Consider the following 24,967-nt stretch of genomic DNA (forward strand, 5'->3'; position numbering starts at 1 on the left):
AAATTCTTGGTCCAGAGGAAAATTTTATATCATGCCGGAAAAGGGGGCCTGTGACTGTGGCCCTGGCCCTTATCTGGCTCTCTTCACCAGGCCGGGGGCTGATGAGGAGAGAGGCAGGGAGCAAGGGAAACGGGCCCGAGCTCATTCAGGCAGTTGGTGCCACTGGAAGGAGCACATCCCCTCTTTCCACGCACATTTCCTGAGGGCCTGCTAGGTGCTAGGACCTGTGCCGAGCCAGGCATCCAAGGATGAATGAGAGGTGTCACTGTCCTTTCTGCCACCCCCACAGCTCCTGGTCCATCCGGTCCCCAGTTCTTGTGCGTAAGGTCCCGCTGTGGGCCTCTGGTTATGTTGTTCCCCCGCAGGGCTGGAGAAGCCTTGCCAACTCTACCCACGCAGGGTCCTGGAGACGGCACAGGCAGGGACAGTGGAGCCTGGTGCCCTGGGCATCCCATCCAGGGAGGTGCGGCTTTGGCCCCATGACCCCATTCAGAGCCAAGAAGGAAAAGAAAGGTCAGAGGCAAAGCCAGCTAGGAAAAGATCCATCAGAGGGCCAGAACTCCAGAAAAGTCTGGAAACACAGGCAACAATGGCTTCAGAGACTTTGGAGCAGGTGCTTCCTCGGCCTCCTACAAGATGACAGGAAGCTCAGGGAACATGTGGGCTCCCCTGAAGCCCAGACACTTTTCCCCTCCTTTCTTCCAGCGTATCCTTCAAGGCCCAACTCAAACTGACCCTTGGGGGGTGACTCCCACCTCTGAATTCCTAAAGGACCTGTACAGGGAGGAAACGGAGATCCCAAGAGGCAGAGCGCCTTTCCCAAGGTCACCCAGCTTCTACCAGCCAAGCCAGGGCCAGAACACGGGTCTACCACCAACTCAAGTCAGCTCAGATATTACCTGAGCTGTGCGATCCATCACAAGCAAACCTCTTATCCTTGCCAAGTCTTAATTCCGCATCCCAGGGATGAAATAAGATGATGACTAAAAGTGAACCTGGCACCTGCTGAGCTCAACAAAGTGAATCCTGGTTTTTCTTTTTTTACTGCAGGACTTGTCAGAGCCTTTAATGTGCTAATGTGCTCTGTACCTCTCCAAGAAGCCGAGTGCGCAGACATTTTTTTGGCCACAGACCCGTTTCTGAGGGAGAACACTCATAATCTTCCAGGGCGCCTCTGCTCAGTCCAAAGGAGTTTTGGGACCCCACCTTATCCACACGGCCTCCTTCACTTGGCTATCATATACCTGCAGCACATGTGCCTGGCATATCCAACAGCCACCATCCACCTCACCTCAGTCCTAACAGACCCTCATTTGGTTCGGGTCTTTCCACTTTTCCCCCTTCTCCTGGAGCCCTGGACCTCGGCCCTGTGACCCAGCTCCTTGGTGAGATGTGAGTGGAGTCTGGAGACTTCTGGGAAAGTCCTCCTAGTCTCTAAGAGAAATGTAGGAAGATCTGGTCCAGACTTCCTCTTGGCACTGTCACTTCTGGAGGTCACGGCTGAAACAGTTGCAGCCAGCCGCCCCGTGGCTTTGAAGGAACTAGCTCTGAGAGATGGCAAGGATGTATCCTTGATGATGAGGCTACACCATTGGTTAACCAAGCCTAGATTGCCCTACCTTGCAACTCCCTGTCATGCAAGGAACAGATTTCCCTATTACTTGAGCCACTAGTGCAACCTATTTGATTTAATCACACACATAACTTTTAACTCAAGTGTGACCTGCCTTGTGCTACTTTTCTCCTGTGCCTGCTGACTGCCCTGCCCAGATTAGGACAGGTGTCCCCACTGAGGTCCCTGTGTGCCCCACCCCAGCACTTCTCCCACTCTGTTGCTATTTGTTTAATGGTCTGAGTCTTTCCCACGGTCTCTGTGCCATTTGAGAGTGCAGCCCGGGTGCCCTGCTCACCTTGTCTCCCTGGGGTCTAGCACAGGATCTGGAGCTAGTAAATCACTCAATAAATATTTGCTGAATGAATAAATAAATAATGAACACATAAATGGAGGCTTTGCCTCTTTGCAATCCCCAGGCCCCAGGCTACCCAGCACGACAAGTTCAGTAAACATTTGCCGCCCGGTCTCTCCTCCTGGCGGTTTGGAATGTCCTAGGAGCAGGGCGCAGCCCTCCTCATCTGCCCCAGGAGCTGCAGAGGGTCATTCTGATCTGGAACAGCGGCCATTGATGCAGGATAACATCTCTAGCTCAGGATCTGGGGATGTCGCAATGTGCGTGACTAAGCAGTTTACAATTGCTTCCTGTCCAGCCAGCCAGATGGCTTTACAGCTGCCCTGAGCCCACTCCCCCAAGCCCTCAGCCAGCCAAGCTTCCAGCAGCGATGACCCTGGGGACAGCGAGCAGCACGGGGCCATCGCTGAAGCAGCAGCTTGCAATTCTGCCACGGGGGCTCCTATCACAAGAAGGGGGCAGGTCTCCCACCGCCTCTCTCTGAACCTCACTGTCTCCATATGCATGATGGGGGAGAGAGGGGGGCCACTGCACTTGTCCAGCAGTTCCTAGATTTGCAGATTTCATGAACCAATACCATTTATGGGGAGCCTGGGGGCTAGCAGTGTTGTCAACGTCTTACTTTGCCTTTTATATCGAACCCACTTTCATCACTACTGACTCATGGTGCCCTCCCATGGGCCTCTACTCCAAAGCCAGGTCCTCTTTCCAAAGCATAAAATGTGTCAGCTCATGGGACCCCTACCATGCTCCCCACGACCTCGGGCTCACTGCCCTGTTGTTTGCTCTGCCTGGAAAGTTTCTCCTTCCCCCCTCTTGGCAGAATTGGCCCTTTGACCCTTCCTCATCCTTCCACTCTTGGTCCCATTGGCATCTCCTCAGAGGAACCCTCCTGTCCAGGTCGAATGCCCTACCGGAGGCTCAGAGGTCTGCACACCTTCACCTTACAGAGCCTGTTAGATCTGCAATGTTACTTTGCTTGTTTGACCAACTGATTAGTGCAGACTCCACAGGGCCAGGGGCCGTGTCTGTTTCACTGCCCACTACATCTCCAGCACCAAATAAACCCAGGACCTTGTACGCTGTAAGCACCAAGCAAATATTTGTTGAATGAATGAATAAATCATAAATGGACTTTTCAATGCCAAAAAGGTAGAAAGGACATAAGCTAAAAATAAGCAGAAAGACCTTAAAATAGAATATGTTCACCCTCTGAAAAGCTCACTTAGTACAGGTCCTTAATTTTCTCATTTTGTCACAGAATGGAGAAAATCACGTGGAGCGGCGGCACCTGGGAAGTACCGCTCAGCTCTATCGCCCAGAGATTTGGTGGTTGACATATCTGAAGATATAAGAACGGAAGAGGGGGACAGCTTAGGTCCCTCTGGCCTTTTGCTATCAACAAGGGGATTCATTAAAAAACCACCCTGTGCCGTCAGAGCCTAACGTATAACCATTAGAGAACCCGGTCCTGCCTGCTGGGAGTACGCAGGTCCTGGACTGCTTGGGGGGACCCTAAGCCAAAACTCAGGCTAGTTCTGTAAAGCGCCCTGACTTTCTATTTTCTCACTGCACTTACAGAGTTGGGGTGCCTGGCACCCCACAGCCCACTGCACTCACCTCTTGCCCTTGTGCACCCGGCTCAGGTCCACTGAATCTCTGCTAAACACGTCAAACTCGTCATTCTGGAAGATGTTGTGACGAGATGTCAGCAGGGGTGTCGGGTCTGGCTTCACCTGCCTGGGGGGTGACACGGAAATCAGTTTAAGGGGGACTGGTCAGCTGATGCCTGCCTGCGCCCGACTGACCCCGTACCATGTTACATCCATCAGATTCTCCCCTCCCTTCGGCAGCCACATGAGACACGATCTAAAACCCTGCACTGTCTGGCCCCTCCCTGGGTACGCAGCCGTCCCTCACACGAAACTCCCCCTTGGTCCCACGTGCCATTCACACAGATTTTCTTAAAAGTTCCCTCCCTCACCGAACACTCACAACAGTCTGATGAGATGGCTAGCTAAGATCACTCAACCTTTCTGTGCCTCTGCGCCCTCCTCTGTAAAATGGGCACAAAGTGGCTAAGGAACTTGTCCAAAGACAGAGCTAACTTCACTCGACCAGTAAACATAATTTGTTCGTGGAAGAAACACCCATGTGTGCACCCATTTCTGCGGCCCTTCAGAGAAGCAGTGGGCCAACCTCCGAAAGGTAGGTGTGAGGAAAGTGAGAAGCGCTGGCCGTCCTCCCTCAGGAATCTACTGGAAAGGTGACAGGGACAGGCCAGAAACTTCAGAGCTCTGAAAGGCTCAGCAACCCCTCTGTCACATCCCACGTTTCTAATCCGTCCTCCAGCAAGGTGCAGCAGAGCCGTGGGACTGTGCACACTCTCCGCCCTGCAGGGGGCATGTGAGGACCTCCCGGGGGCCTGAAGTTTTGATGTTTTGCCAAGGAGGCCATTCATTTGTATGGCGAATGCTACCGTGGGGAAGAGACGGAGGGCTGAGTTCTGGCACCGGAGTGGGAAGCAGAGGAGCTAAGAAGGGGCCGGGACAGGGGCCCCAGAGCGCCTCCGCCAGGGCCTGACACAGCCTGGGCGCCATGAGCCACCTCTACCTATGTGTCCCACCTGTCTAGGCTGCGGTCCAGCTGGCTGAGGGCCGGCGCCAGGCGCTCCTCCAGGATGTTGTTGATCACCTGCTCCGGGTTATAGTCGCAGTGCTCCAGGCAGGCCAGAATGAAGCCCTCGCCGAGGTCCGGCAGCAGGTCCTTCACTTGGGAGATGAGCGAGTCCAGCTCCACGCCACACACGGGGGGGCCCAGCGCAGCCGCCGCCCCCATGCACTGTGGAGAGAGCGGGAGTGAAGGTGGGGAAGGCCAGGCCAGCTGGGTGATAGGGCCACAGGCCCCGAGGCGCACAGGACCAGGAATCAGGGGACCCTGTATGAGTCCTGGCCCTGTCGCTCCTGGGCCGAGGATCTCGGCCCCGTGACTCAGGTCTCTTGAGTCTTCCTTTCCTCTCCTGGGAAAAGGGGGGTTTCTATGATTTACTGGTACAGCTACTTCTGGCTGTGTGACTTTGGGCACAGTGCTTAAACACTCTGAACCCCAGCTTCTTCCACACAAAATAGGCATACCACCATCCACCCCATGGGGTGGTTTCAGATGATTCAGAGAATCATGCTCCCGAAGCGCCGAGCACAGTGCCTGGAGAAGACCATAAATGGCCACGGCTTTTACTCATCCTTATCCAGCTCTAACAAGTTGACGGCTGACATTGGAGAGGAACGGCAATCACCAGCCCTGGACTGTGGGGAGCTGCTCCCCTTTAATTATATTCTTTTTAAGAGGGGGGATTCAGGGGCGCCTGGGTGGCTCAGTCGTTAAGCGTCTGCCTTCGGCTCAGGGCGTGATCCCGGCGTTCCGGGATCGAGTCCCACATCGGGCTCCTCCGCTGGGAGCCTGCTTCTTCCTCTCCCACTCCCCCTGCCTGTGTTCCCTCTCTCGCTGGCTGTCTCTCTGTCAAATGAATAAATAAAATCTTAAAAAAAAAAAAAAAAAAGAGGGGGGATTCAGTCCGTATCCTGCTTGATGTGAGTGGATGCTGTTAGGTTTTTCATTTCAGGAAATTCGCAAATCTTGTAAACAAACGATAAAAATCATCCATGTCTCAGCTAAGAAACCAAATTGGGGAAGGGGGTGGGAAAGGTGGAGAGGACTGTCACTTTCCAAGGCCCAGTGACAGTCATGGGCCTGAGTCTAACAGGAAGGAGAGTAGCGTCTGTTAACAGAGCACAGAGGGCCAGCTGGGCTTGGGGCTCTCCACACAACCGCTCTGGGAATCCCAACAAACTTGTGGAGGCAGGGATGGTGACTGGCCCCACTTGTAGATGGGGAACGGAGGCTAGAGGTGAAGGCCACACAGCTGGTGAGTGGCAGAAGCCGGTACACCCCAGAGCTGTCTGACCCCAGAGGCCGGGTGGCCTTAGTCCCTACGTCATGCTGCCTCCCACATGCAGGGAAGAGTCCTGGGCTCAAGGGCCAATCTGTACAGCTGTAGACTGGGCGAGTTCTGGAGAGGCCTGGAGAGAAAGTACTAGATCAGGGGCTTCCAAACCGGCTCAGTGGAGCCCTACAGTCCCATGGCGGGGCATCCAGGCTGGCCCAGCAGGGGGACCGGAGCAGCACCACCGTGATCCGCTGAGAGGAGAGCTCCGGGGAGGACCTCACCGGGAGAAAGCTCCATCGCTTCCCTTTATAGGGGGAAACTCGCGTTTTGGCAGCTGAAGCGACTCGCAGGGCTCTCTAAAGGCAGCTCGAGGCTGTCAATTCCAAAAGAAACCTTTTTCTCTGAGAGCAGAAACCAAGAAGGGAGAGGTTTCCGGGAAGGGGCAGGGGAAGCAGGGGAAAACGGCGCTCCAGACACACACCTCCTCTTCCTCTGAGTTTTCCAGACGTGAGGACGGTCCACCGACTGGCCCCGCTGGCGCAATGACCCCGTTAGGATCCTCGGCCGCCGGTGGGTCTTTCGCATCTGTGGCTTTCCGTCGGTCCACCCCTTCCCACGCACTCTCGACCGCATGGAGGATGTAGGCAGTCCGGGTCTCGTCCCTGTGACACGTGTTAAGGCGGCTCTCTCTTGGGTGCCAGCGTCTCTTCTGCCTCCCTCGCTCTGAGGCAGCGTAATTTCTCATTCCCTCGCCAGCATCTGACGCTATGACTTGTGTTAGGGGCTGGCTGGGCTGTACCCAGTGGACATGACGGGCACCCGGGATGCGTGGGGAAACAGGCCAGACCATGACCACACTGGTCTTGAAACCTAGTACCTGCCACACATCAGGAAGCAGCTCGGGATGAAGACAGGGCCAGGGGCATCCTGGGACGTGATATTTGGGTGAACCAGCAGCTCCACTTCTGCACTGACCCCCAGGAGGAGGGCCTGAGGGGGGTACTGCCACCCGGCTTCCTGTCCAACTAGCTGAGGGCTTCCTGAAAAGGCTGGGGGCCCAGAGGGTATCCCTGAGGCGAGACTGAGCAACCTCACCCAGCCTCCAAAATGGCCCACGGGCCCTCCTCCCTGTCATTCCTTCCTCTCTCTCTACCAGTCTGGACACTGCCAAGCCGGACATCTGAGAGTTGCCCTAGACTCCCTCCTTCCCCTTTGAATCCACACCCCCACTGGCCATGCCTGGATGCCAGCAACAGCACTCTTACCAGCCACTGGGCCTCACAGAGGTCCCAGGCCAGTCTGTTCTCCTCCCTGTGCCAGACAGAGCTTTCCCAAAGTATAAAACTGACCCTGTTCCTCCCTGTTTCACACCCTTCCATGACACTCCAGTGCTTATAGGACAGAGTCCAAGCTCAGTGACGGTCACCCCAGAGCTGTGCAGGTCTGCTGAGCCCCAGCTCATCTGCGATGCCATAGGCTCCTCCCACTAGATCCCAGCCCCACCCTGCGATCTACACAAAATGTCTGTGGGCTCCCCAGTTGGGCCTCTCTGTCCTCCATCCACTGGGAACACTTCGCTCTGGGCTTGGCCTCCTCTACTTTCTTCTGCGGTTCTCAGCTCGGCTATCACTTCTGTCTCATAGCCTAACCCTGAGCTTGCTTGTTTACTTGTCTGTCTCCCCTCCTGCAATGAGGTCTGTGAGAGCAGGGCCGAGTCCACGTTGGTCACACAGGCCCAGACACTCAGTAAACACCTACAGAACACAGGACTCCAACCCCACCCAGCTCTGAGGATCAGAGTAGTCACCTCCTCCAGAAACAGGGACTGGGGCTTTGGCAGGCACTCTGGGGACAGCTGGCTGACCGGTGGGTTCTGGGGCTAAACCTCCCTCTGCTCCTCTGGGTCCTAGCAGCCCATCTCCAACCTGGTCAGGCCAGGTCCTGTCTCAGGGGCTGTGGAAGAAGGATACAAGACGGCGGAGGCCTGCTGTAGCAAGCTGACATCATCGGCCACAGGGAAGAGGGTGTCGTAGTCCCGGAGGAACCTGCTGGGCAGAGAGCAGACAGAAGGGACAAGGCTGGGGCAACAGGCGCGCTGGTCTGCTGCCCAACCACAAATCTCAGAACCTTAGACCATGGTGAGCTTATGGCAGAGGCTTTAGTATGTAAGGCCTTGTGCAGACTGGTCCTGGCTCAGCCACACTCACCTCTTCTCCTGCAGCAAGGAGCTGAAGATCTGAAGGAACTCTTCAATGAAGCCCTGAATGTTGTCACAGCTGGAACAGGACACCAGGGAAGATGAGCTCACTCGATGCAAATGATCTGTAGCTCCCCTCCCTGCCGCCTGCCCCGCTCCTCTGCGAGGCCTCAGGCCAGTTAGAGGAAAAGAGGCCTGTGTCTCTTTTCCCCATCTCCGCTGAGCAGGGGAGGGGGCAGATGAAGTGAGGGGGCCGCCTCTGCTAGGCTTGGGAAGGGGGCTCTTCCGCCCAGGCAGCTGCTCCCAAGGACTCACCTGCTTTCCAGGACAGGGAGAAGGCAGATCTGGTTTATGAGGATGTGAAAAATCTCCAGCAGCTTCTTCCTGGAATGGGACAGCCTCTGCCACAGGTCACCTAGCAGCCTTTGAAGGCCAGAGAGAGAAAGGGAAAAAAAATAGAGATTTAGGAGATAAAAAGGCCCAGAGGGAGCTTATTCTCAACAGTTGCAGGTGTCCCTCCCCAGGGCTAAGACAGCTTCACAATTCAGTGTGGACAGCAGTTGGCAAAAGGTTACAGGCCCTGAGAGGCCAGCTGATTCCAGGGCCGCCTCTTGTTTAAACAGTGGGTGGGAAACCAGCGCGCTAACAAGAGCTCGCAGCAACATCTGAGGGGGAAAGGCGAGGACGCAGTGGCCGGGGGGGCTGCTCGGCAGGGACACTGAAGCTGGAGCTCCGTGGGCCACCCCATCGTTCTTCGAGATGGGGACGCTCTCTCCACCACGACGAGGCACTCAGTTTTGTCCCCTGCTCACTTGCTGTCTTCCAGCCTCCTCTTCTTCATCGCGGACTCCAGCTCAGGAATGGCGATTTCATAAAAGGAAGCCAGTCTGTGGAGGCGCACATGGGGAGAAGGTGGGCTTAGTTCATAAACACCACACTTCATCAGAAAATCACAGCAACCCGTGGGAAGGGGGAAGGCCCATCTCTTGCTCCCAAGTTGTCACCACAGCAGTTTGCTCCCAGCACCACCCCGGCTCTTCCCCAAGTTCACCCCAGATTGGGCCCACTGTGGCTGGTCCAGGGAGAGCCTCGTGAGAAGCGATCTGTAGCTACAGCCCCCTTTCACTCGGGACACCGAGGCCCAGACAGGCTCCCTCTCACAAAGCAATGAGAGGGCTAGTCGGAACTCACCGAGGCTTGAGAAACAAACGAGATCACTCTTTTTGTTTGCTCAAGCCTGGCAGCAGCTCCCTACCTCCCATGACATCAGACTGTAACTCCTTTCTCTGGTATACCCATAGCTGGCACAGAGTAGCCAACCTTGCTTCTCACCTCGGCAACCTCACACCCACCCCCCTTCCCAACCCAGATCCTAACTCTCTGCCCCAGGCACACGCTTCCTGGTGACGCTCACCCACGTGATGACTCCTTCCCCAAACTAGGTGTGCAGAACTCCGAATATGTTACCCTTGCAACTGAAAATGCAGCTGCCTCTCTTCTGTGGCCCGGCTCTTCCTCTGAATAGCTTAGGCTTCCCAGAGCCGGACCTGTAGCCTCAGGGCCTAGGACTGCTCCTGAATGCGTAGCAGGTGCTCTGTAAACACTTCACTATCGACTCGCTGGATTCTGGCAACTTCTATGCTAGAGTAGTCCCGTACGCAGGAGAGGGTACCTAGGCCCAAAGAGGCAGGCTTTCTAGGCCCACAGCATGGCACCCAGAAAAAGGCAGAGTGGGCAGTTTGGCCCAAAGAGACTCAGGTGTTGCCAGGATACACTGCTGGTGGGAGGGGTAAACTGGAACAACCCCTGTGGAGGGCGATTTGGCGAGATCTATGAAAACTTTAAATGCACAAACCATCTGTTCTTGTGAGTCTACTTCTAGGAATATATTCCTCAGATGTACTTGCAAAGGTGCAAAATGATGTACGTACAAATATTCTTTGTGACATTTTTCTGTAAGAGCAAACAACTGAAAAAAATCTCCAGGTCGATCTCTGGGGTCCGGTATTCCATACGGTACAATGGAATTCTATCTAGCCATACCAAAGATTGAGGTTGCTTTGTGTACTGATACATATTAAATTTAAAAATAAAACGCACCCAGCCTGTAGAACTGTGAGAAATAAATTTGTTGTTTAACAAATAATTTAATTAAATAAAATGCAAACAGTACATATAGTACTCATAATACGTCCGCAGTTAATTTAAAAGGCAGGGCGTGGGGGTGGGTGCCTGGGTGGCTCAGTCGATTAAGCATCTGACTCTAGGTTTCAGCTCAGGTCATGATTTCAGGTTCATGGGGTCGAGCCCCACATCAGGCTGTGCCCAGCAGGGAGTCTCCTTGAGATTCTTGCTCTCCCTCTGCCCCTCTCCCTGCTCGCCCTCTCCCTTTCTAAAAATAAATAAAATCTTAAAAGAAATAATAAAAATAAAAGGCAGAGGGGGTGATATGTAATGTGCACATTTGCTTATATTTATATGCATATCTCTGGAAAACTCCACGAAAAACCCCTAACAACAATGGTGGTGTGTGAGAATGGGACCTGGGGAAGGGGAAGAGGTAGACTGTATTTTATATATACATATATATTTTATTTTTATTATTATTATTAGTTTTATTTAAGTAAGCTGTACACCAAATATAGGGCTTGAACTCATGACCCAGAGATCAAGAGTTGCATGCTCTACTGACTGAGCCAGCCAGGTGCCCCTCATTATATATTTCATATCTTTTGAGTTTTGAACCATGTGAACATATTATTCATTCATAAAATTAAGTAACAGACAGAGATAGTCCGATATACCTGAGGATGTCTGGGAGGAAGGAGATTGTTCTGAGAGGATTAACCACAGAGCTGCTTGGTGACTGTAGCCCGTTCCAGAAAGTTGCCGGCACTGAGGTGGAGGCATTTGCTCAGCGGGCGTTCCTGGCCTCCAGCACAGTGTGAACAGGCTGGGCCAGCCCGGGGCTGTTTGTGGGTCAAAGGCTTGTAGTCAACCCTGTTTTCCTTTCTTCCTCCTCACCCTGAGATGGGTGGAGCCGCTCGCCTGCCTTCACTGTCCCTTGCAGGAAAGTTAGTTTTTCCAAAAATTGCCGTGTTTCCAAAGACCCTTTCAAAAGCAATCTGTGCCACGTCTGGGAAGATGCTTTAACAAAATGGGAAAATGCCTATGGGGGCGCCTGGCGGGCTCAGTCAGCAGAGCATGTGACTCTTGATCACGGGGTTGAGAGTTTGAACCTCACATTGGGGGCAGTTTACTTTAAAAAAAAGAAAAGAAAAGAAAATGCCTATGGTAAGTGAAGAGAAGCAGGATACAAAATCCTAAGAAAAGCATGATCTCTCATGGTGATTTTAATTTTCTACCTTTGGGGATTTTCCAAATTTCCTATGAGCATTTGCCACTTTAACCATGAGAAAAGATACCTTTTCCAAAAGGGGACAGCTACAGGCCCAGCCTAACCCCTTTCTTCCGGGCAGAGCGCCGACTGGCGCTTTATTCTAACATCCTCACGGGCCGATCAATCCTCGCATGTGATGTTCTCGAGCTGAGGAGACCCAGGAGGGGTCAGAGTGCCAGCTGCCGCCTCTGACACAGGTCAGTGCTATATACATGTTTTGTTGAATGGGCAAGAAATGACTGAATGGACTGACGGCTCAGCGCACAGAGCTGGGCAGCTCCCAGGAGCTCCTGCAAACGGTGGGGAGAGATGTCTGGCAAGAGCAACAGCCAGAGGCCACTAAGAACAGGCCAGCACCCCCCCACACACTGTTGCCAGGCAACATGCAGGTTACCAGCCCAGGCCCGGGCACCCCTTTCTCACTGCACAAGGAATGGGCAGATGCTCGTGATGCTAAGTGGGGAAGGAGGGTCTCCCTCCCTACATCTTCCCTCATCCTGGCAGGATCTTTCTGTAACTCCGTTGGATAAAAGCTCCCAGCTTCTCCCTCTGCTCCTACAGAATAAAGACCCCACTCCCTGCCAGCAAGGTCAGGGCTCCTCACAATCTGGCTTCTACCAACCTCTCCAGAGCGTCTCTTGCTGTTAGCTGCTCCTTTTCCTGCTGATTTGGGCCCTGCCTCACCCCACTCCACTCCCTGGCTCTCCCCTGGACACCCTCTGGGTCTTCCCACCTTCACACTGCCTGCCTGGAATGCCCGTCCTGCCACTGTAATCCTTCTGTCTGGAAGGTTCCTGTCCATTCTCACTCAAGGGCCTTCATGAAACTTCTTACTTCCCCAGGCAGAATTCTGCCTCCCTCCTCTGTGTTCCCAGAGTGCTTCATACTATGGCCACAGCAGCCGGCCCCACATGTGAGCATATCTGCTTGTTTCTTTGCATGTGTTCCACTCTAGACCAGATGCTGAACTCCTCAGACCACTTCTTACGATCTGTTACTGCTTTGTGCCTGCCCATGAGAGGGGCTTTGAAAAAACAGAACTGAACTAAAATTGCCCTATTCTTGGTTGGTGGTTTTTTTTTTTCCCCCTTCCCTACTTAGTTGTTAGCCAAAAATGGGAATGCTTCTAAAATGCAGGTTCCAGGGAGCCTGGGTGGCTCAGTCATTAAGTATCTGCCTTTGGCTCAGGTCATGATCCCAGGGTCCTGGGATTGAGTCCCACATCGGGCACCTTGCTCAGCAGGGAGTCTGCTTCTTCCTCTCCCTCTGCCCCTCCTCCCTGCTCGTGCCTGCTCTCCCTCTCTCTCACATAAATTAAAAAAAAAAAAATCTTAAAAAAAAAAGATAAAATGCAGGTTCCACACAAGCAGGAGCCTCACCTGTCCTCTTCACTACTGTATCCCCAGGTTGGAAGAGCGCCCGACACATTCTAAGTACCCAGTAAATATCTGCTGCATGTGGACGGCAACTAGACCCTCTACTTCGGCAGTCGGACTACTGCAGTACCTGTAACAGAAGTCGTGTTTCTGGAAGGTCTGGCAAGCCAAGGGGAAGATATCCAGAAAGGCCCAGAGCGTAGTGCAGGTATCACAAAGGTAGAGAACAATGTCTTTTAATTCCTGTTGCCAAAAGAAAACACTGCATTATTCTCCTCCGCCCCCATACACAGCTCTGTGGTGGCTATGAGACAAAGTTGACATGGAAACCAGTGGGAGGCAACAGGCAGATGCCGTGTGGAGGGGAAGGGATCACTGGAGGTCTGCATGAAGCCTGGCCGGTCCATCTCCAGGAGCACGATCTGGACTAGTTACTCAATCGCCCTGCCTTAGGTCTCCCTACCGTAGCCCCAATGGGCACCCGCCCGAGGATCTCTGGGGTTACTTCTAGTTCTAAGATAATACAGTTCTCTCTTCTAAGCTGAAGGAGCACCAACCCCTGAACCTCAAGACAATGCCTGTGGTCCTACGTAGAAGGTATATCCCACCGAGGACAAGAATATCCAGCCCACGCTTTCTGTACATTTTAAAGAGGGTACACAGAACATGGAGCGCTTTCTTATACATGTTCCAGAGTCTCTTGACAACTCTAAAAAGTAGGCTGAGCAGCTGTTCGGGTCTCTAGTTTACAGATTAGGAAACAGGTTCAGGCAGGTAAAATGACTTGCGCCCCCAGAACTCAGTGTGTCTCTTTCTGAAACACCTGATTAATGTCCATTTTCCCATGAGATTGCAAGTTCCAAGAAGACAGCTCACGGTGCCTCTTTCCCGTTCTATCTCCAGTACTTATGAGCATAAGGCCTGACGCATGTCTGTGCTCCTTATTCACCTGTCTTAGACTGCAAGTCCCATGAGAGCAGGTGCCCCGTCTGCCTTTGCCTGCTGCTTTCTCCCGAAGGCTTGGCACACACGGGAGCCTCATCAGTACAAATATGTGGACTGAACACAGGGCTCAATGAGTAACATGAATGAGCTCACTGTGCTGAGCTATGTGAAGACTGAACCTCCATCCTCTGAACTCTAGTTCCCTGTTCTTTCCACTACCCCATAAAGGAAGCTCCCAGAGAACAATAAAAAGCCTGCTGAAATGCTCTAAGCCTGTGTGATGGGAATAGCTGTTTCCGGAGTTGGGGAAGAGGGCCACGAGCAGGGGAAGAAGCTGTCGGGTCCTGTGCTAGACAGAAAGAGGCTGGGCTGAAGGGCAACCTCACCAGGAGAGGCATGTCGCTGGGGGTCAACCGGCCCCTCTCCTCGAGTTTCTGGGGTGTGGCGCTGGCCCCGTCCCCTTGCAAACCACAGTGCTGAAGGATATTGCTGAAAACCTGTGAAACACAAGAAGGGTTTCTCCCACATCCTGTCGAACCAGCAGCTAGGACCCCTGACCTGCAGTCGGGGACGGGTGATCTGAAAGCTGCCTTGGAATCTTTCAAATACGTGCCAGTGTTCCCAAGAAACCAGCTGAGATAACGACAGGGCACGGGGTCAGAGTGGAAACTGTAAGATGCGGATGATGGGGGTTATTCTTACAGCATTGTGGTGAGGATTAAACAGACAAAAAAGGGGCACCTGGCTGGCTCAGTCGCAAGAGCTTGCGGCTCTTGATCTCGGGGTCGTGAGTTCGAGCCCCACGATGGGCGCAGAGGTTACTTAAATAAAACTTAAAAAAAAAAACCAAAAAAAAGACAAAATGTATGAAAAGTCCCCAGATTCCTATAGAAATTATCTGAATGGATATGCTGGGCAAGTGTATGGTAATGAAATTGAAGATATATATTCAACAATATATGTTTTGGATCCTCTGGAGATGGTGATTTATGGAAATATACTGAAATCAAAGACAAATCAACAGTGAGGAGGAAACAGAGCCCAATGTAAAATCATGTAAGTCTTGCACTCGTTGCGCCATCTTTAAGTACGCCAGCACGTAACCACCCTAAATGTTATCGTGAATAGAATTGCTTGGTGGTGGGTGGGATGATGGGTTAATCTTCCTCTTTCTGTTTTTTATTTTTTATTTTCCAAATTTTCTACAATGAACATTATTATATTCTAAAACAGTTTTATAGAACTTTAAAGCTCTTATTTGAGAAACATAGGTCTCTTAGAGGGGTGTCCTTAGAGGCTTATGGCTGTTGGCAAACAGCACACAATTTAAGCTCTTTTTGTATGAGTGCTAGACAGCCCTTAGATTTCAGTTCTGTTCAAGTGCGGAAAAGGGCTAATTTGAAAGGGTGTGCTGAGGGGCAGGACACAGAGACTGTCTGGAGATGGGGCTGGAGAGGGGTGGGGAGTAAACATTTCTACGGCTCTTCCAGGAAAGTCCAGGGACATACCATCAGGTTGGGGAGGGGATCTGGGCAGGGCTGAGAGCTGGTACCTGAAGGATGGTGGGCATGGTTTCATCCAGGTCATTATAGTAACTTGGCTGCTGGGTAAAGATGTTTCCTGAAAAGAGAAAAAAAAAAGGTAGGAATTGGGAAAAGAGGGTGGGGGAGGGGAGGACACATTACAAATGGTTGCCAGCATGTTCTGTGACCTTTCTCCCCTTTCCTAAGCCTGTCTGCACCAGAGCAGTCCTGGCCCCAGGCCCTGCTGGCACAGAGCTTTGGCCCAGCCTAGAAACTTCCCCAGCATGAGGGAGGACTTTACTCAGTACAATTTAACCTTTTAAGCACCTCTGCCTAGAGAATTACATAAAAGGCCTGCCCTGGGAGTGCCTGGGTGGCTCAGTCAGTTAAGTGTCTGCCTTCAGCTCAGGTCATAATCCCAGGGCCCTCAGATCGAGCCCCACGTTGGGCTCTCTGCTCAATGGGGAGTCTGCTTCTCCCTCTACTCCTGCTTCTGCCCCTACTTGTGTTCTCTCTCTCTCAAATTAAAAAAAAAAAAAAAAAAATCTTAAAAAAAAAAAATAAAAGGCCTGCCCTGGTCAAACCAGCTCACCCTGATGTCCCCAGGGAGTGATCATACTTGGGCACCGTGCCTTGTATGACAGCATTGGCTTTGGAAGTGGGAGTTAGTCATCCAGGAAAATCAGGAGATATGATCTCTTTGCTCAAGAAACCTGGATGCTACAATCCAGGATTCTTGCCAGGCCACGCCTCTAATAATGTTAGGAGACTCTAGGGAGAAATTTGTCTGGAAATTCTCTTACCCTCTGTTTTTGAATATGTTAGCCATATTAATCCATCCTCCTCCAAGTGGAGAGACCTGAGAGGGACCTAGAGACAGGTTTACCACACATTTGCAGTGGTTCCTATAAAACAAAGCTCCTTTCCGAATGTTTACGACCTCCAAGCGCTGCTGCTGCTCTGAGTGCGTAGGTTAGAGCATATGGTAACTGGAACAGAAACCAAGTGTTCCGGCTGCCCAAACAGCGAGGGAGGAAGGGAAAATCATAGCTAGCCAGGAGACATGCTGATGCAAAATACCAACACCCTTAAGAAGAGGCCAGGGTTCTTCAGCCCGCTACGATCCCAACGTCTAAGGCTGTCTGTCAGGCTGTGCTGAATTCTAGGCGTCCTTTGTCTTTGTGCAGGTCTGTCGTTGGTTTCCTTGATGAAAACCAAGGGGAGCCCTTGCCCCATCCCAGAGGATTTGAAAATCAATGAGCTCAAAGGCCAGGTAGGACTGGATGAGGAAGAAAGTCACTATGTAGCTGGACTTTCTGTAAATACTTTCTTGGATGCCACTTTGTTCCTTGACTCCAGAAGCCAGAGTTTTACCAGCATGAGCTTGGTCAGTGCATCCCACCTCCAGATAGGTCCTGATCCCTCAACCTGTGAAGGTACTCCCTGACCATCTGTGCCCGCCTCCTACCGTTGACAGCAAGGAGGGACTGAGCTGTCTCCCCACCAACCTCTGTTCTTTCTCCCAAACCCTCCCATCCGATGGTATCCTCAAGGTCAAGTCTGAACTCCTGACCAGAGCACAGAGGGCCATGTGAGATCTGGCCCAGAGAGCATCTCCAGCCACCCTCTCCCCATTTCCTGGGCTGCATTCCTCTCTCGTACCTCTTCAACCTCAGAGAACAAGCCCTGTCCCCTCTGCCTGGAGTGATCTCCCAGAGTTAAGTCCACCATAAGGCAGGTGTCACCTTCTCCAGGCAGTGCTCCTGACTCAGGCGTCAGGAGCCAGTCTCCCCCCAGTACCGTAAGGTAGACCCCACTGCGCCCTAACCACCTGGCCCAGGGTAGGGCACTCTTTCATAATCCTTCTAGTGCTTATGCCTGAGTAACAGGGATGTTTTACAAGCGTCAAAACAGACAACATTTCACAACTGACCCTTTCCTCTCCTTTATCTGATCGAGTGATGCAAAGATCTGACTTTCGATCTCTTAAAGAAACAATTAAGAAGTAAGGGACAACAGCAGCATCCTTCTCAGACTAAAGCAGTTCAGAAACCCAGGGTGAAGGGAAGGTATTGCCAAAGAGATCAGTGCAGTCCTCGATGGGGCCAAGGCCTGACGTACTCCTGCTTTCACAAAGCGGCTCCAAGAGTCTAACTGAAAGGCCCTGCTTTCAGAATTACACTTACTGACTCAGAATACCAATCTTGAGGTTAAAAAAAAGTAAGGTGTGTTTGTGCAGAAAGGTTGAGGCGGGTGGGAGAGTGCCAGGTAAGGACTGGGCTTCCGCCCAAAGGACGACTGGCCAATCCGCTTGTTCCCTCCTTCTCTCCCTTGTCAACATTGTTACTATAGCTGATCTGCTTTGCTCAAGAGCTTCTGTGGTAGAGACAGTGGAGGCTGCCCCTTGTTGTGCCTTCTGCTCAAGGGGTGGAAAGAGAGCTGCTGTGTGTGTGTGTGTGTGTGTGTGCGCGCGCATGTGCGCATGTGTGTCCACAGGCCCCTCCTCAACACCCCCTCAACACCTCCCCCCCAATACACACACGATGAAGGGGCTCCCAATGCCTGGCCTGCCTTCTTTTTCATGAACCACCCTCTAGGAGCCAAAGAAAGGGCTCTCCTAAATAAGCCATTCAGGGGTTCTCCATCTGGGGGATAAAAACATCCTAAAACACCTCAAAATCTATAAGGGGGTATGTTTTTCTGGGGACGAGCTTTCATCCGATTCTCAAAGAAGTCAGTGACTCAAAAGTTTAGGAGCTTTCTCACTCCACCCTTGCCCACCTGGAACTGGGGCCAGAAATCCTCTCCCCCTGAATCTGCAGGGCATCTCGCACCCCGCAGATCTAACACTGACTGTGCCTCCACTTGCAACATCCCCACCCCCGCCCCGCCCGAAAGGCCCTTTTCCTGCGCCCGACACCAGTTTTCTCTAGAATTGTTGACTTTTCCCTCTAGCTGACCTCCCTAAAGCCTGCTTTATTCTACCTCCAGGATGTCCTCTTCAGCCCAACCAGGCTCTCACCTTTGAACCCACGCTAAAGCACTGGCCTCCTCCTAGGTTTCTGGTCACCACCCTTCCCACCAGCATGCTACCAAATTAACCTTGACACCAGGCAGCTTCTCCTCGCAGCTCCCATGGCCTCATCACAGTAAGAGCTACAGTCACCAGGCGCTTATAATGAGCCAGGCACCGTGCTAATCCTCACAACCATCCTATAAGGTAGATATAACATCAGTCTTCCCATTCTTCAGATGTGACAACTGAGGTTAGAGTGGGTAACTGACTTGGACAAAGTAACACAGCCAGGAATAGGGCTGGGGTGTGAACTGGGCAGGGCCTGCCTTCTGAGTGCACCAAGCGATGCTCTCCCCAAGTGTTGCTAATGGTTGGCACAGAGCCCTCCCCGATCTGGCCCCAGCTTCCTCTTCCCCATCTCCTGCTGCTGCCCTCCTAGAATGCTCCACTTTAACCAAACTGGCCTAATAATGGTTTCTCTAACCGGGCCTGGTTTTGCTCACTCACCCTGTGCCCTCGGCCTACAGTAACATCATGAAGAGTCTTTCTCTGGGAAAGTAAAAGAAATGAACTGATGATCAGGGAATAATTAGATTTGAACGAGAAATCAGACGCTGTTCTAATGAAAAGGCTGGATGTGAAATCTCGTATACGTTATGCTCTGACATGTTTTTGAAAAACATGCAGAGAAAAGACTGGAAGGAAATAATCACCAAATGATTGTCTCTGGGTGCAGGAATTTGGTAACTGCTTTCCTGCTTCTTTATGCTTTATATTCTCCCCAAACTTTCTTTCCTTTTTTTTTTTTAACAATTTTATTTATTTATTTGACAGAGAGAGAGAGACAGCCAGTGAGAGAGGGAACACAAGCAGGGGAAGTGGGAGAGGAAGAAGCAGGCTCCCACCGGAGAAGCCCGATGCGGGGCTCGATCCCAGGACTCTGGGATCATGTCCTGAGCCAAAGGCAGACGCTTAACGACTGAGCCATCCAGGCGCCCCTCTCCCCAAACTTTCTAAATTAACCTATACTACCTTTATTATTACCTTTTTTATTAGGAGGAAGGAAGGAAACCATTTCAAGGGACAACTTAGCTTTGAAATCGGGCATTTGGGAAGACTGTGTCCTATAATCCCAGGATGAGGAGGGCTGACAGTGGTGTCCGGTCTCCGTGTCTGGCCCAACACTGGGGTGCGGCTCCCTCTGCAGCATCCCAACCAAACTTCAGTCTCTGATCGAACCCTCCAGCCCACTGCCTCCTGACGGGATTCAACTGCTGAAGCCATTCCTTTCTCAACCCAGAAGAGTCCTCTCTGAAAGCGGTCTCTGACTGTTCTCAGCAACACTGCAAATCATGAGACTTTTGAGGCAGCCCCATTATCCCCGAGGCAGGGAGTGACAAAGAGGAAGAGCTCGAGAGTCAGCCCTACGCGACACAAACCCCAGCTTGGCCACTTGTTAGTCATGGGCTCTTAGGCAAGTCCCTTACATTTTAACCTGTTTCCTTGCCTGTAAATAGGGATGATTACAGAGTCCTATCACAGGGCTGCCGTGAGGATCAATTAAGATCACATACAAGGAGCTCAGCAGAGTGCCGGGCCCCCAGTGAGCACTCACCTAAAGGTTAGCAATCACTGCTGTTCCTACTCTCACCGCCAAAGCGGTTCCCCACTCCTTCAACTGTTTGACATTTGGCCTAATACTAAGATCCTTGAGGGACCGTGGGGTACAGTGTTGTCTCCGCTCCCCCATGGCCACCTAGGTGCGTCTTTCGGAGTTGACACGCATATATCTGCAGAGTCACGTCCAAGCCACTGTAGTTCTGAACCCCCTCCGCTCATCTAGGTGCTCTAGTCTGGCCTGTGGGGACCATCGCTGTGCAGCCCGCCAGGCCCTGTGCCCTACGTACCTATCATCTTCTGGAGCAAAGGCGAGTTGCCTTTTCCAAAGAGCACGCAGAGGTCCAGGATCTTTGGGATGTCAAACAGGAAGTTATTGTAGAGGATTTCTCCAAATGCCGAAGGGGAAATGAAGTGTTCCTAGGGAACAGTGCAGAGAGAGAGGATGAGAGACTTTCCAAAAGCATGCTCTTCGTAAAGTAATAGCAAACTCACAAGGAACAACGGGGGACTGGCTAACAACTGAAGGTCTATCCATACTGCAGACACATCTGAGCTTCACATATTGACCCGGAGCAATAGCTATTCTTCATTTTAATGTACAAAGAAGCAAAAATATGCTATTAAATAGTTGGTTGGTGGGGCGCCTGGGTGGCACAGCGGCTGGGCGTCTGCCTTCGGCTCAGGGCGTGATCCCGGCGTTATGGGATCAAGCCCCACATCGGGCTCCTCCACTAGGAGCCTGCTTCTTCCTCTCCCACTCCCCCTGCTTGTGTTCCCTCTCTCGCTGGCTGTCTCTATCTCTGTCGAATAAATAAATAAAATCTTTAAAAATAAATAAATAAATGGTTGGTTGGGCATTCATTCTAAAATACTTATGGGTTGGGGCGCCTGGCTGGCTCAGGCAGTACAGCATGCAACTTTTGATCTTGGGGGTCTTGAGTTCAAACCCCACACTGGGTGTAGAGCTTACTTAAAAAAATAAAATAAAAATAAAATATTTATGGAATGTTTGGAATTGCTTTATGGATGTTTGGAACTGCTTTAAAATACTCCAGGAAAGGGGCGCCTGGGTGGCTCAGTCAGTTAAGTGTCCAGCTCTTGATCTTGGCTCAGGTCATGATCTCAGGATCATGAGACTGAACCCCGTGCTGGGCTCTGTGCTGGGTATGGAGCCTGCTTAAGATTCTCTCTCTCCCTCTGCCCACACCCCCTAGCCCCTGCACTCGAACTCTCTCTCTCTCCCTCAAAAAAACCCCAAAGCCCCCCCAAAATGAAAAACCTCCAGGAAAAATAAAATAAAATACTCTAGGAAGAAAAAACTCAGGGGAAGAAAGAAAATAAGATTGGCAAAATATTGATAATTGTTGAAGCTGGGTGATAGGTACATGGGGTTCATTATGCTTTGGCATATATTTGAAAATTTCCATATTACAAAAGTTAAAAAAAAAAAGGCAAGATCCGATTGTAAAAATAAATATGCACTCAAACACACACAAATAGATTAAAAGGAAAAAAGTTCCCTGAAGGAACATGCACCATAATGGTGGTTATTTTTGGGAAAAGGGATTTTGTGGTGACTTTCACTATCTACAAAATATTTCTGTAATGTTTGAGTTGTTTAGAGACGGTGTTATTTTTAAAACCGGGGGGAGAAAAATAAAGTTATTTAAAAAGCACATAAAAGTTCCTTTAACAAATCAGAATCAATGTTTTCACCCTCTGACGCATGAAAAAAGGCACAGTCACCCGTCAACTGGCAAAGGGCCCTCAGCTCCCACTGATGAAAACACTGGATGTAACGCAGACCCAGTGAATTCACAGATAAGGGGGGTGGCCACAGATTTCTTCCCCAAAGGTGGGAATGAAGGCAGAGCAGAGACAAAGAGGAAACACGATACTTCCAGAGCCTTCCTTCCCAGGGCGGGAGAGTCTGGCACAGAGGTGCTGGGTGTCGGGTGGCATCCTGTCGCGGGATCAGGGGCTTACTTTGGATTCCTTGTGAGTGGACATGCGGAGGAAAGTGAGGAAAACACTTCGATGGAGGCGCTTCTGCATGTCAACAACCTCAGGGGCCGGGGCCACCCACTCATCGAACTTTCGGGGGACATAGCGCAGATAGGAGTCCAGGCACTTCTGCAGGGTTTCATCGAAGATAACCTATGCCAGACAACAGATCAGAGCGAGGATTTGTCACTGAGGCCCGAGGGCTTGTGGGTGGACTGCGCAGGGGCTCACGGCCTACCAGCCCTGGCCTAAGGCAAACACTCCAACCCCAAGGGACTAAGGAGGTATGAATGAGCAGAGGGCTAAACACAAGTTTCTAAAAATGACACGTTGGAAGGCGCTGTGTAAACATCATTAAGATTGTGATACAAGACAGAGCAATCCAAACCACAATTTGCTGTTAAGGATCCAGTGTAAGAAGTAGGGAAAAAAGCACCTCCTAGGGGGAGAAAAACAACAACAGCAACCAACCAAGGGCATGTCATGTGCTTTGTCTTAGTGTTAATTTTGATAGAATGTTACCTGGCACCAGAATTTATCGTGAGGCAAGGCCAGGAGCCAGTCGAGGTCATTGGCTACGAAGGTGGCGCGTTCCAGGTACTCCTCCACTAGGGCGGGAATGTTGTCTTTAGGGGGCGGTTTGTATAACACAAAATACCGGTCTGCCTTCTGCTCGGGGTGCTACGGATCCAAAAACCACGTGTTAACGTGGCAGAGGTTAGTCAGCGAGGGCCCATTTGCCAACCCACAGCAATGACAACACTTGGCTGTTCCAACCGGTGACCCTCCAAGGAGTTTTTAAGCATAAAGAACCAAGTGTCTCTAACAAAGGGGGCTTGGTTGCATCCAGGGAATGCTAGGCAGGCATTAAAAACCTGTTTTGGAGGATATTTAATGACATGGGGAAAGGTCAAGGGAAGAGAAAGCAGGATATAAACCTATTTAATATAACCAGTTTGGGGATTTTTAAAGAAGTATATATTTTTAACACAGGTTAAAAAAAAAAAAACGGCTGGGGGCGGGGGGTCAACATACCAAAGCTAATAATGGTGGTCTTGGGGGGGGGGGAATCAGCATTCAAATATATTTTCCAATTTAAAAAACATATGCATGTATTACTTTTTAAGTTATTTCATAATTATACAAGGGAGACATGCACATCTTTTCTTTCAAAACTTACAACCCTGCAGAGAAGGTGAGTGTCCTTGAGACCACACTCCCACTCCCCACATCCTCCCAGGAGTGACCACTCACCATCAGGTGAGTGTCCTTGCAGACCTTTTCTAGGCTTTTACATGAAAATATATCCATAGAAGGTATTTTAATCTGTTTTCATCTTTCTTACATAAATAGTACCATACTGTATATATCATGCTATATCCTTCTTAGAATCAGAAGAAAAGAAAAAAAAACCTCGGTAACTTTTTTCTTTTAAAGAAAAGATGCTGATCAAGTAATTGCAGGTCTCTGCTTGGAATCACAAGTTCTCTCTCCCAACCCTTACCTTGCCATGAACAAACCTTACTTTGTTCACCATAAAGAAGAGATGATGAGCTCAGTTTTCTCCTCTGCCTACGTAAGGGCTGCTTTCTCCGGGGCAAGTGGTAATAGGAGGAAGGCTGGGCAACGTCTCAGCAGTTATCAACCACAATCCACCCACTTCCAGGTCTGTCAGTCCAGGGGGACAGGAAAATCATGACTGGTCGGTTTCCTCAAGAACCCCCTATGACTCCCTATTGCCTGATACAAGTTTTCAAACTGTGAAGTCTTTGGGTCCCATAAGGATTCCTCGGGGGCCCCTTTTAGATGGGTCTTCAGGACCCCTCCCATTGAAATCAGAATTTATACAGTGGGCTTCCAGGGACAAACTTTTTGAAAAAGGGAATCCTGCTGACTGAAACAAGATCAATACGACTCTGTAGGCCCTAAATTCATCTCCTCGGTTTCTGAGCTCCTCCCCTCGTCTTTCTGTTGACACCTCATCTCTTAGGTCACTTCTCAGGCACGGCCACTCATCGCTCCCTACTCCTCTGACCGGCCGACAGACAGACAGACAGACACACGCACACGCATCCTGAGATTCTACCGTCCTTACATTCCTACATTTACTGGCACACCATTGTGCCAGGTATGGTGAGGCACATGGAGAAAACGTCTGCTGGGCCTTGGAAAATGAGAAGGATTTTCTGATGAAGGAAATGGTGCCTCCGTAATGGAGGCATAAAAATGGGCTGTGAAAAGAAAGGGCCCAGGTTGCACTGGGTGGTGGGAAATAGATGTGGAGGGAGAGAACACTGGAATGGTGACAATAAAAGCCACCACTTACTAAGGACCTGCCCTGTGCCCGCTGCTGAGTAGGTATGTCCCATAGCTTATTTCTTTTTCATCTGTAACTATTTAAAATGGAGATAGTATTCTCCCCATTTTACAGAGGAGGAAACGAAGCATCAGTAAGGTTCAGGAATTTGGCTAAGGTCATAGGGCTAAGGAGGCAACCGAGGCAGGATTTGAACCAAAGCTTGTACTACAGACCTGCTGAATGACTTACAGTACCCACATGTTATCCTGGTCTCGCTACTTCACCTTCTGATACCAGCTCTGACCTCACCTACTCCAGGAAGTCTCCCCAAATCCCTCCTTGACCAGGTTAGGTGTTCACCCGGGCTCCTCCAATTCCTGCACTCTGCACTGCTGAACTGCATTAGAAGTACTTTCAGTTCAGCGGCTGCTGCACATGGGGAGAGAAGAAAGGATGGATCACAGAAGGGCACAAGGGAAGTTTCTGGCAGTGGCAGAAATGTTCGTTATCTTGATCATGATGACAACATATGTCAACACCAACCAAACTGTATACTTTCAATATGTGTAGTTTATTGTCTTTCAATCATGGCCCACACAGTTATATGAAAAGGAAGGGCCTGCCTTCTCTGTCTCCCCCGCTAGCTTGTAGGTCTCCAAGCACTGTGGGCCTTG

At 51.0% G+C, this 24,967-nt stretch overlaps 1 protein-coding gene across 7 annotated transcripts in view; it reads right to left on the reverse strand.

Annotated features, from left to right (window-relative positions):
• ASCC2 (activating signal cointegrator 1 complex subunit 2) overlaps positions 1-24,967 on the reverse strand; it is a 39,281-nt gene that overhangs the window by 7,549 nt on the left and 6,765 nt on the right. For 2 of the 7 annotated variants that reach the window (XM_045791305.2, XM_045791302.2), the window contains exons 3-15: positions 22,517-22,675; positions 21,977-22,147; positions 20,278-20,407; positions 15,384-15,451; positions 14,218-14,328; positions 13,017-13,129; positions 8,923-8,997; positions 8,426-8,533; positions 8,121-8,189; positions 7,884-7,958; positions 6,395-6,575; positions 4,594-4,808; positions 3,588-3,707 (exon numbers count right to left, since the gene is read on the reverse strand). In XM_045791305.2, coding sequence (XP_045647261.1) covers positions 3,588-3,707; positions 4,594-4,808; positions 6,395-6,575; positions 7,884-7,958; positions 8,121-8,189; positions 8,426-8,533; positions 8,923-8,997; positions 13,017-13,129; positions 14,218-14,328; positions 15,384-15,451; positions 20,278-20,407; positions 21,977-22,147; positions 22,517-22,675 — 1,595 coding nt within the window. Of the gene's footprint in view, positions 1-3,587; positions 3,708-4,593; positions 4,809-6,394; positions 6,576-7,883; positions 7,962-8,120; positions 8,190-8,425; positions 8,534-8,922; positions 8,998-13,016; positions 13,130-14,217; positions 14,329-15,383; positions 15,452-20,277; positions 20,408-21,976; positions 22,148-22,516; positions 22,676-24,967 lie in introns of all 7 variants that reach the window. The other 5 variants (XM_045791304.2, XM_045791301.2, XM_045791311.2 and 2 more) reach the window with 3 other exon arrangements.

This window comes from Ursus americanus, chromosome 30 (genome assembly GCF_024610735.1).
Source record: "Ursus americanus isolate L20-20 chromosome 30, mUrsAme1.1.p, whole genome shotgun sequence".
Classification (NCBI taxonomy): domain Eukaryota; kingdom Metazoa; phylum Chordata; class Mammalia; order Carnivora; family Ursidae; genus Ursus; species Ursus americanus.